The following is a 12,103-nucleotide window of genomic DNA, read 5'->3' on the forward strand; positions in this document are numbered from 1 at the left end:
TTTATAGCAACATTTTTGGCTACTTTACAGCAAATACTATTTACTTGTGATCTGGGCGACCGTGGCTCAGTGGTAGAGTGGGTCGTCCAATAACCGAAGGACGAGAGATTTGAAACCCGCTCTAGCCGAGTCATTGTCATTGTGTCCTTGAGCACTTTACCCACATTGCTTCGTATGAATTGTGAATATTGGTAGTGGTCAGAGGGGCCGTAATGGCAGCTATGCTTCCGTCAGTATGCCCCAGGGAAGCTGTGGCTACATTATAGCTTACCACCACCGGTATGACTGATATGAATAAATAATGGTTTCTGTGCACGCTTTGAGTCTCCTTGAAAAAAGCGCTATATAAATCTAAGCCATTATATCTCCTATTTGAAGTTGTACATCACTATTATGCCTACTAAAAAACATCTTTTTTTCCTAATGTTTATCGGCAACTTACTTCTATCGAACCGTTCTTTAAGCTTTTATAATTCTGCTGTGAAAATGGTAGCGAGTACCTGTAAATCTTTGCCAGAGCCCAGTATTGTGACGTCGTCAGCGAATAATATACATTTTTACTTTGTAGATACACCAATCAAGTCATTTATGTACAACAGAAACAGTTACGGTCCTAGAATCGATCCACATTCAACATGGTTGTAATAATACAATAAACTATCTATATTTAAATTCAAGTTAAACATATCATGATTAAACTTTTCATTGTTTTCTACACTAATATAAATGTTGCTGTTCTAAGAAAATATGCATAACCAAGGCAAGTCAGACATTTAACCTAATTTGAGTGACTGTTAATAATAAGTCAACTCAAATTAGAGCAATCCCTCACAGCTGTGATCCTGGTTAGTTTAATCATGACATTGGGACAAAAGAAGTCTTAACTAGTGAAATATGTTTTTTTCAGCTAGGCGTCATTAAATAAATATGTCAATAAGTGAGGATAAATATCAAGTTCAATATATCCAGAGAAAAACTACATACATACACACACAGAGAACATGTAAAAATACAAAAGAATCAAAGTCATTGCTTTCATGCTTGATTTACGATGTGGCCTAAAAGCCAATGGTGGATCCTGAAGTCAGAGCAGCTACAGAACACGGAACTCAAGAAGGTGAGCAGGGACTAACTTTTATAAACCATATATTTTTATTTGAGGAGTTTTAGAAACATGTAAATTGAAATACCCAATAGCACAGACCTAGCTTCAAAGAACTAGGATGTATCAGTGTAAATGTGTGAACTGTTACAAACAGGGAAGTTTAAATAACAGGTGCTTTTTTAGCCCTTCCCTTGGCCAGGATGAAGACAAAGATTTCAAAATGTCCTCATCATGAATAACAGGGAGGCACACGAGTCCTCCTGGCTGACTCAGTCCATTTCCAGTGTCACTGGCAGTCCGATCTCAATGTCCCTTGACTCTGAGTTTTGCAGCTCTCTGCGTATCTCTGCAGAGATTTTTGAATGCGTTTGTATCTTCAGCAGCTCCATCAGTGCCATCTTCTGTTCAGAGGCCAGGTCAGCCTTGTAGAGCTGAGCCAGGGAGAGCAAGCTCTGATGCCACAGCACAGGAAGAACACGTTTTTCATTGCGGAAGGACAGGAAGTGAGCCACCAAGGCATCCAGAACACGGAAAGGCAGGGCGTACTTCTTGTCAAGCAGCAGGCGCAGGAAAATGCTGTTGGCACCGTTGTACTCCATCTCTGCCAACTTAAGCATCGCAGCGCTAAAAAGACAAAAAAACAATACATTATACAACCGTGAACTTCCTGTGACACGTACATGTTACACAATGTGAATCATTCAAGAACAAATTGGTCTTCTGTGGAAATTTGGCTTTTGGTCAGAGCGTCTGACGGGAAATCTCACCTGGAGTGCAGAACGGGAATTGAGCACTTGGTGAGGATGCTCCCAATGATAACGGCTTCCCTGAGAGTGCACGTCCCAGACTCACACAGAGGAATCAGTATACCTGCAGGTCATTATTTAATGAAACATGGACACAAAACATGGTCATTCCACCATAAAGAGCAGGCGGTGTTCAAACTAGGAAAGTTTACTTTCTATCGTTGCTCTCGTTTAGTTTAGAAGTATGAATACTGTAAAACTTTGATGGAGTTCATCAAGAAAGGACACGTCCAACCCTGATCCTGATTACAGTTAAAAACCCAAACATACTCGAGCGGACACCCACAAAACGGAGTCAATGAGGAGTTCACCAGGCCAATTAAAAGCTCAGTTTTTACGACCGCGCTGACTTCTCTGCGTCGTTATTGTCACACAAAACACTGCTCGGCATTGTATCGACCCGCATTAAATGAAACACAGACCTGCATTTCATCGCCTGGCGAAACAGAGCAGGAGAGATGAACACGAGTTTAGAGGAGAGACTTGCAGATGAGTACAAGGACTACAGTCATGGGACATTTAGGATTTTAAATGAAAATCATTAAGCGGTGGTGCGCCCAAGTATGTAAGCTCTGAGGAGAGCGGACAGTCCGCGCTGAGTCCATTGTGCGTGGGGTCCGCCCGACTATGTTTGAGCCTTAACTGGCAGGAGGCAGGATATACCCAGGACAAGGAATAACTGCAGGCACACACATTCACTGAGCATGTGGAGTTTAAAAATCAGTGATCACTTTATGAGAACCATTAGATGCAATAGTAACATTAAGCCCAGCATAGTTTTTTAGGATGTATTTACAAGTATTATAAACATAACAGTCAATAAAATAGTGTGAAAACATCTTAAAATGGATGCAATTATTTAAATGTCAGAGATGTTTACCTAAGTACTCATCTAACTCCATACAACAAATTCAAATAACTGCATAAACTGAATAAAATACTTTCTTTCCACATGCACCACAGTGCAGTGTTTTGTGTACAACACTGCCCCTTAGCGGTCATATCTCATACTGCATGTAGGTCAGGGCTGTCAATTTCATTTTCATTTCAGGGACCATGTCCCACTTAGCTTTTAAATCCTAGCATTTCTTTCAACAAAAATGGTGCAATTGTATCATTTTAGTGCCTTTGATTTAACCACATATAAAAAAAACTGTAGATAAATCTGTTAGGATTTCTGACTAGATATTTAGAGACTGATATCTGAGCAGAACTTGATGGTTTATATTTATTTATCCATTTCAAACAAACAAAAACAACTGTCAACAAATGTAACCAAAAAAAAAGGCACAGGGCTTGAAAAAGGGCTGAATGAAGTAAAGCTGTTTTTTAATCACATCATAAATAAATGTTTAAACATAAAACTAATTTTAAAAATAACCCTGCAACTATAACAGATACTAAACTAAAGGCAAAATGCAGTGAATTATAGCATCAACAATTATTTTACATGGAGTGGATATTACTAGGAACACATAAACAACATCAAATTTCTGTTTTAGATGTCTGTGACTTTAAAACTTTTCTTTTAGAGCAAGTTCACTTTGATCTATTGGTAATTTTTTACATATATACACTGTATTGTTGATATTGATGTTGCAGCATTGTGCATGTGTGTGTATTCCATGTTTGGTTGGCCAGCCTAAGCAGGAGTTTTGTTGTTGTCGTCCTGCAATTATAATCAAACCAGGTGGAACTTGACACTTCTAGAATAATGTTTGATGCAAGTTTCAGTTTGAGTGACTTTGACACTCCTGCTGTAGGTCAAAGGGTGGTTAAATAGCAGTAAACCTTTACAAATTTTACCAATTTATTAAAAAAAAAAAAAAACTTATATAAATTAGTTAAAATGTATGCTTTATTAATGAGTCAGCACCAACCCTACACATTTACACAGCAGACGGTGAGATTTTTTAGTACTGGTAATTCTATATGACAATAATTTGACACTGTTTATTTGATTTTGTAGTTAAAAATGGCTGCCAAAAATCTCTTATAGGTTAATAGTGGATTTCATAAATTCAGGTGAATTAGTCTAAGCAAAACAGCCATAATTTAATATGCTTTTCATTAGCAGTGATTGCATATTTTTGCATGACGTCACCCTTGACTCTGCCTGCTATTTAACAGCAGCTAAGTGTATAAGTGAATATTTGCCCTACTAGCTTCAACTCAAGGATTTCAAAGTACCGTATTTTCCGGGCTATTGAACGCACAGCTGTATTGGCCGCATTCCAATGATTTAGCAATTTTCCAAGAAAAATCCACGTAAAAGCCACTCCATGAATTGGGCCGTACGCTATTGGCTGATGAGGGTGCCCTTCAAAATACTCGGCAGATCAGAATAGACAGGTAGGCGGGCTGCTGCACTCCTGAAAATTGAGGTTTTGGTGTATTTCTACGTATTTTGATCAGTTTCAATGAACCAGTTTCTATCTCCACATAAAGTCTCCTCCTCACTGCCCCGCGTCTGCCTATCAGTCCATTTACAGCTTCTTATGATCACTTTTTACTGGAAGCAGTAATTATTATTATTATCTCTGTGTGTGTCAGTTACGTCAGCTGGCAGCCTGAGAGTCATGTGTGCGATCGTTCCTGATAAACTGGCTGAGATATCTTACATTTTAAACCTTATTGTACTGTTTATTAGCTCTTCTCACCGTAAATGCATAGAAGCCAGCACCACTCCCCGCTCCACAAACTTAAATGTATTACCGGTATTTGAATTTTATTTTAACAATCAGCAACCTTATTTTATATATAAATAAAAACAATTTTCAACAGATTTATGACTTCTGCTGTCACTCGTTCCCAAGAAACTTCCCTCCACAATTGGACGCAGTCCTGCAGACCATGACGCCTCAGGCCTATCAAAGCAGTGAGCGCATCACTTTCCCCACATTATCCTAAGCTCGTTTTTGAACGTTCAGTTCACCGTGATGTTCAGTGTCTGTTACAAATAATTCATTCCGCTGTAGAGGGGACTGTCAGTAATATTCTGCGTCCCGACACCCGTTTTCACTGGACACGTGTGCAACTGACTGAAAAATTCACACATAAAGCGCACCGCCACATTGGCCACACACTCAACTTTCAATGAAAAAAAATAGCGTCCAATACGTCACAAAATAAGTTTTTTCTTATTTTGTTGCTGGTGCCCTGTCTGGGTAATTTTGAATAAGCTCTGATATGAACTCCTCTTAATGCATCATTATCTGAAAACCATTGTGTTCAGGTTGTGGACCCACCTTTAAACCAAGCCCCTGGTTTAAACAGAGCCTTTTTCAAGGCGCTGTAGAGGTGAAAGTTCAGCCGCTTATACTCGGCGATGTCGTCTCGAATTCGTGGAAGCAGCACCAAGTTGTAAAAACGCTGGGCCATTCGCTCTTTCAGATTAGAGGAAAATATTCTGGAACCAAAACATGAAAAATAAACACAAACATCCCCAGTACATTACTAACCTAATCACATGTTGTTGAGCTTTTCAATCAACATGAAACATAATATTTAGAAAGAAAGTCGTCACCTGGTTGCTTGGTACATGGCCGCCGCAGTCCACGTCTCAGGTTCAGTCAAATACAAAACCTGCTCCCAGTTTGACAAAGCAGGAATTATTTTGAAAGCCTTTGGCAGTTTACCACTGCGATATCTGGACAGAACCTATACGAGAAAAAAAAAGAAAAAAAAAAAACAATAGTTACGTCACGTCACTACTTCTGTTCAAAACCAGTGATAGTTACAATAATGAAGATGTTATATCATGGCTATTGCTGTTGGTACTTTCTGGAAATCTAACCTCAGACTATTAGGAAGAAGCACCCACAGATACATTCACAAATAGACTATATTGTTTATAATGGTTTACCTTATTCACACCTTTGTAGACTTCTATGATTCTCGGGTCCAGTTGTGGCATTGGACGCCCGGACAACTCAGACATCATGGTTCCTACTTCTGTCTGCTTCTCTGTGATTTTCTCCATAATGATGTCAGCTAATGTTCGCCTGTAGAAAGTACAAACAGAAACGCTATCATTATTTACTTAAATCTGAATGTTTTGGAAAATTGGAAAGTTCCTGCTCTGCTTTGCCTCATTGGCGGATTGGTATTCATGAACATCTCTATGGCCTTTTCATCTTCAGGATCAACGACAATGTCTGCATCACACTCTGCTTCTTCATCAGCTGTTGCTCCCAGTGCTGGCCATTCCTCATCTGAGTCTGCATCCTGAGAGCCCGAGCCTAAAATACAGTGAAGCAAATAAATACAACAGAAGAAAGAACAAAACATGCACAGAGAATCCTGCAGGAGCTTAACACTGGGGCTGCAATGATGAAATAGCAACATTTTGTTTAATTCAGGGAGTGTTTAAGGCCAACACAGTTAGTGTGTGTGTGTGTGTGTGTGTGTGTGTGTGTGTGTGTGTGTGTGTGTGTGTGTGTGTGTGTGTGTGTACAGTATGTATGTATGACAATTCTGTTTTTTCCCCAGATAATCAGTTATGATCTGAAGTTTAATCTCTATAAAAGCAAGGAATCTGTCTGTGCGTCTGTATGTTCCTCAAATATCTCTGTGCATCAGGATCAGACTGACCCGAGAGTTTCAACATGGCTGCTGCTTGGTTCAAGGGTGTGCAATGTCAGATTTGTTTGGATGCCCCACCCCCACCTCCTGAGTCGAAATGACTCAGTGATGATGTCATCAGTCCTAGCTCTACAGTGATGATGTCATCAGTTAGAACAGTGTGCAGTGGGATTTTGTGTCGGGATGTCCCGATACAACTTTTTCACTTCGAGTGTTGGCCGATACCGATATCGATTCGATACCTGCATGGAAAATACATACTTTTATTACTTATTTTGTAGTGTGGAATGTTAGAAAAGGCTTGATCAAGTGATGTTACTCAAACAGAGAACAATAGTCAGCAACAGTATGTATGAGAAAAACTGACCCATTTATTATTAACCAATTGGTTACATACATTTTAACCTTCAGCATAATATCTACAGTATTCTACAATTGAATAAATATAATATATATTAGAGATTTTAGATGCAGTCCGATAAAATCCGAAATTCGTTTTCTGGCTGATATCGGACCGAAATCTAATATCAATATCGGATCGGTACGCCCCTAGTTTTGTGACAACCATACATTATTATTTAGGGCCCTATGAAATCGACGTTAATGGAATTGCGGAAGGAATCACGGAATCGACCAATAAAACTGTGTGAAATGCCATGATCGTGAGACATCGTGTTTCCGGGGACCGCTCAGTAGGTGCTCCGCCCGCCCCCCCTCCCATCCTGGCTGCATTAAACACAGCCTAAACCACCCGAAACACCGTCTAAACTGCAAAAAAACTACGCAAATCATCAGTGACTCCTAAACCCAGCTTAATCTGCTCAGAGTGTTGAACAACATCTTATCAGAGCTACAGCAGATCTATGAGAAAAGTTGATACCATCGATGTCAGGGATTGTAGAGTCTGAAACATCGTAGGTTAATTATAGCTTTTGATACTGTAAAATATTCTGGCCCCTAGTGGTGAAATAACTGATGCATCCTTGCGTCCATTTGTTATTATTTAATAATTACGGTCTGGAATTGTGTCATCATTTAAATTTTCATAATTTAAATCAAGTTCATCAAAACTTAATCAATAAACCTGATCAGATTCAGTAAACCACTGATTCCTGAGGAGAATTTGAAATACGATGACATTAATGCTGCTCTCATACATCTTTATATGAGATATAAATTATTAAAAAGGAGCAGTCAGAATAATCCACGTCACTTTACATGCAAATTTAATGTGAATTGATTACTATTGTTGGCATTTTGCATTGAATATCTTAAGTTACTGATTATTAGTCAGTCAGGTTTTTTTTTTTTACCCTATTCTATTTAGCACTCATTGTGTATTTCTAGAAGTTGAAACAGAAGTAATATGATGAAAAATGTAAGATTAAGGAATGGGGTTGGGATTCAATAAGTCTTTCTTCTTCCCACTCCTTTTAGAGCAGATATTGTACAATTATGAGTGTAGATGGATCTTATATATTATTTTGAACATCTGATTGTTTTTCTCTGTTGGAGTTTCCTTGTACACAGAGTTGTTTTTTTTTAATTCCTTTTGTTTTCTGTTTCCTGCTCGATTTTTGCAATTTATCTGAGCGGAAAGGGGTAGACTAATCTACTAATGTCCCTATCTTGCATGTTTTGATCAGCCTCCTCTGAACCCCAGGCTTACCGAGGACAGTGACGGGGGGCTTCTTCTTTTTCTCCGGTTCCAGTCCATACTCCGTCTGTAACTCCTCCTGCTGGATGCGGGCCTGCAGCAGGATTTTCCTGGACAGGCGTTCGTCCACATACTTATCCTCGTTTTCTGCACGGCTGTCTCTACTCTTCATTCGGCCTCGGGATCGGATCGTGTCCTCCTCCAGGATCTGGTCAGCCAGCGGCCCGCTCCTCTCTCCTCCTCCTGCTTTGGACCGTTTCACTTTGGGCATGAGTGCGGCTGGACACCGTCTGAGACTCTTATATCAGGGTTTGTAATCACATGAAGAACTTTACAGCCCGGAGAGGACAGTAAACACTACGCTCCACACGTGGGGAGGCACCGGATAGAGGAAGTGACGACAGGATGTTACGTCATATCCACTGGTCTGCAACGAAAACAAAAAACCAAACATTTATTACGTTTCTTTTCAATAAAAAGCTGAAGTGTTCATTTATAAACAAAATAACCGTAAATAAAAAACAAACACAATATACAATAGATAATAAGGTAAATGATAATAATACATATAACTTGACTTTTTTTTGTCTGCACCGGAAAACAAATTTGTCACCCGGAAGAACTTGTGAACTGTATCACAACTTGATGTAAATCTATAATGGGGGTTACATGGTAAGTTTATTTCTGCTTTGTTAATTCTTACTTCTAAAAACTACCTTAAGGATCTTAAATGTTACTTTAAACGCTTAGCCTTGTTCTTCTATTGAACATTGGAGGCTACTGTCGTTTATTATGGGTTTAAACCCCCAACAAGAACATGTATGTATGATAAACCATCTAACAGCTGGTTCTCCTGTCAGTGTAGCTCCACGGTTTACTGGTCTGTTTGACATTAAAGTAAACTCAGGAACAATTGTTTTCCTCAATTAATTTCAAAACAAATGAATTAATTTACTTTGTTCTTTATTCTTTGTTGTATATAGGCCTATATACACTTATGATATAGGGCATATTTAAATGTTATGCGTTTTCAGAATTATTCCTAGATTGTATATCATTGTTGTGTTTTTCAGTTAAATCGAATGTATATTTGTATTCTTTGTATGTTTTGGGTTTATGTGTGGCCCATTTATAATTTTTTGTGTACTTATATGAGTATATGTACATATAATGTAACGTGATTGTATATATTATATTTATGGTTTAACAGTTAAAACAAATTACTTCATTAAAACTAACAGATAATATATACACATGTTTAATTTGTTTGTTTGTTTGTCATTCATTGATGGAGAAGTCGGTAATTGCTATCATGTATGTTCCGTATTAAACTATTTTTTTTAATTATCTTAGAGGCTATGGAAAATAAACACTTAAAAAAAAAAAAAAAAACATTTTTTCAACGTGATCAAAACAAGCAGTAATTTTTTTTTTATTTTTTAAGTTAATAACCAAAAAGTAGAAAAGGTTTTTTATACATGTACTAATAATTTGTTACCTAAGACAATATTTACAAATTTCATTAAATAATATCCTTGTTTGCTAAAACAGTAACACTCATCCACTAACCTTTTCTTAGGCAACTGGTTACACAATAGTGGGGGGAAAACATCATGCAAGCAGTAGTAAAGTCTATCAGTATATTGTTATGGGTGTGGCTACTGATACGGAAACGTATCAATAGCCACTTTGTATTATAATCCCACTAACTACTTTTTTTTAACTTACACGGCTTGGGGATGTAAATATTATTTACGTTGTAGTACAAGCTTGTTATGCCTCCATTGGCTCTAATGTTAACTTTGTGTCATGCAGTGTGTGCCACGTGCCTGTGGCAGAGGGGAAGAGTGTCCAGCAGACAGTGGACATCGTGCATAAGAAACTGGAGCAGCTGGGGGCTGTGAAGCACGGCAGCTTCTGTGTGGACTGTGAGACGTACCATGCCACAGGAAATGCCAGCGGTAATGTGGAAACTTCCTTATGCATCACATAATCATCTGGAACTACAAATGATCTTAAATGTATGTTTACATCTGTTCAGTGGTATCAGTTAAGCTTTACATAGTAAAGAATAAAAATGATCTGGAGAACCTTACTTACCCTGAAAATATATTGTGACAAAATGAAGAAAATTACTTAATACTTAGGCCCAACTGTAAAATGATCTGTTTATTTTCTCTGGTAGGTTCCACTTTCTATCTTTCAGTGATAGCACCACAGTTGCAATCTCCTTAATTGTGGCTTTTGAGTCTCTCTGGCTTGTGTTAACAGAAGTAACATTGTCATGAAAGCAACTTTAGGATTTTATCTTAAAGTTGGCCAACCTGTCACAGATACAAAAGGCCTAAACTCTTCTGAGAAGGCTTTTTCCAAGTGTAAGGAGTTTGTTTAATAAATATTTTGGGAAATTCTTACATGCGTCTGTGAGGTCGATACATTATGAAAAAGAAAGCCCTATTTTAAAAAATCTTGAATTTTTTTTTATTTTTTTTAATGGGATTCAAATATGAAATCTCAGCAGGCCATATCATTATCCCCCCTCAACTTTAAGCTTTGCCCAATGCATCAGGCTTGTATCATTACCCTGTCAACCATCTCAATTTGATTCATTCGTTGGTCTGTCTGTCTTCAAGGGTCTCAAATTATTTGACACATTTTACAGTAAATAAAGAGTAACTTTTTATTTTGAATAGAAATATGAATTAAGCAGCAAGAATGTAGCACGTCCTGATTTTTGGAATATAATAATCAATCCTTTAATGTCATGAAACTTTCAATAAGTGTGTCTTCATCAGGTATTTAGGAAATGGTAAGAAATTGAGTTAAATGGGTTCTATTTTTGAGTCAGCTGCTGTTATAACTTATACAGTGCTATAAATCGTTTTTTTTTTAATCACGTTTCCTTAATCTCTTCCATTCATCACATGATTTGGGATACATATTAACACTTTCTGTTGCTGTTTACAGTAACTATATTAAGCTGACAAGGTTGCATGGCCAAACTCTAAATATGGAGGAATTATATTTTTGTATTCTTAATTGAACTCATCTTGTCTGTTTCAGGCCAACCCTCCAAGCTTCTCTATGTGATGCACAACTCTGAGACGCCCCTGAGCTGCATGGCGCTGTTCGAGGGCGGACCCTGTCTGATTGCTGACGCCAACTTTGACGTCCTCATGGTGAAGCTAAAGAGTCACTTCCAGAATGCCAAGGGCCACAAAGTAGAGTGTCGCGGCTCCAGATATCGCTACTGTGACTTCCTGATCAAAGTTGGCACCGTGACAATGAGCTCCAGTGCCAGAGGGATATCAGTAGAGGTACGTTAAATCCTATCGGTGATGCAGAAGGTAGAATGGTTAACTGCTACAATCCCTTATGTGTCTCCTCAGGTGGAGTACTGTCCCTGCATTGTCCCAGGAGACTGCTGGAACCTCATGAAAGAGTTCATGCTGTCATTTCTTGGCACAAATGTTCCAGAGTTGCCGTCTGTGTTTGCAGCCAAGCCTGAAGGGCTCTTCGCTCCGGCAGACTGCGTTGACACCATGACTCAGTATCTGGAGCTGTTCAACAAACTCCGAAAGCTGCAAATCTCAGGAAGTAATGTGCGCTGAGTTTGGAATGGACATGTGTTTGTTTAATGTTTGTATTGATTTTGTTTTATTTCTGGTCCCATGGATCTGTGCAAGAGCCTCACCATTATCTTTAACTTTGACATTTTTTTAATGCTGCAAAAACATTTTGTATTAAAAATTGCATTGACGAAAAATAACAGTTGTTCACTCTTTTTGTTCAACGTGCATTTATCAACTATAGTTTTGTTTCAATTGTTATTATTATTATTATTATAGTAAAGACATTGTACTCTTTCTTGTTATAAATCAACACTCTGTGTAAACAAAACACAAAAAGGATTGCACTTGTGTTCTATAAAGTCCTGTGGAAAACGGCTGC

At 38.3% G+C, this 12,103-nt stretch overlaps 2 protein-coding genes across 2 annotated transcripts; one reads left to right on the top strand and one right to left on the bottom strand.

Moving 5' to 3' along the window:
* Nucleotides 1-1,129: 1,129 nt before the first annotated feature.
* On the bottom strand, nucleotides 1,130-8,565 carry bysl (bystin-like). Its single transcript, XM_028448057.1, has 7 exons — nucleotides 8,165-8,565; nucleotides 6,002-6,152; nucleotides 5,777-5,915; nucleotides 5,438-5,571; nucleotides 5,160-5,320; nucleotides 1,873-1,975; nucleotides 1,130-1,729 (listed from the first exon to the last, which is right to left on the bottom strand). The coding sequence occupies exons 1-7, from the start codon at nucleotides 8,421-8,423 to the stop codon at nucleotides 1,375-1,377; spliced, it is 1,302 nt and encodes a 433-aa protein (XP_028303858.1). The 5' UTR covers nucleotides 8,424-8,565; the 3' UTR covers nucleotides 1,130-1,374.
* A 13-nt stretch (nucleotides 8,566-8,578) lies between these two features.
* On the top strand, nucleotides 8,579-11,842 carry med20 (mediator complex subunit 20). The gene is made up of 4 exons (XM_028448058.1): nucleotides 8,579-8,824; nucleotides 9,968-10,113; nucleotides 11,216-11,469; nucleotides 11,542-11,842. The coding sequence occupies exons 1-4, from the start codon at nucleotides 8,811-8,813 to the stop codon at nucleotides 11,761-11,763; spliced, it is 636 nt and encodes a 211-aa protein (XP_028303859.1). The 5' UTR covers nucleotides 8,579-8,810; the 3' UTR covers nucleotides 11,764-11,842.
* The last annotated feature ends 261 nt before the right edge of the window (nucleotides 11,843-12,103 follow it).

Source organism: Gouania willdenowi, chromosome 5, assembly GCF_900634775.1.
Source record: "Gouania willdenowi chromosome 5, fGouWil2.1, whole genome shotgun sequence".
Taxonomy (NCBI): Eukaryota; Metazoa; Chordata; class Actinopteri; order Blenniiformes; family Gobiesocidae; genus Gouania; species Gouania willdenowi.

Bases quoted from the DNA above. Each gene is read 5' to 3' on its own strand.
- bysl (XM_028448057.1), bottom strand. From the start codon at position 8,423: ATGCCCAAAGTGAAACGGTCCAAAGCAGGAGGAGGAGAGAGGAGCGGG. The intron at 6,153-8,164 runs GTAAGCCTGGGG...ACTGTATTTTAG, and splicing joins GCCCCCCGTCACTGTCCTCG to GCTCGGGCTCTCAGGATGCA. The intron at 5,572-5,776 runs GTAAACCATTAT...TTTCTCGTATAG, and splicing joins TCTACAAAGGTGTGAATAAG to GTTCTGTCCAGATATCGCAG.
- med20 (XM_028448058.1), top strand. The intron at 10,114-11,215 runs GTAATGTGGAAA...TGTCTGTTTCAG, and splicing joins TGCCACAGGAAATGCCAGCG to GCCAACCCTCCAAGCTTCTC. The intron at 11,470-11,541 runs GTACGTTAAATC...GTGTCTCCTCAG, and splicing joins CCAGAGGGATATCAGTAGAG to GTGGAGTACTGTCCCTGCAT.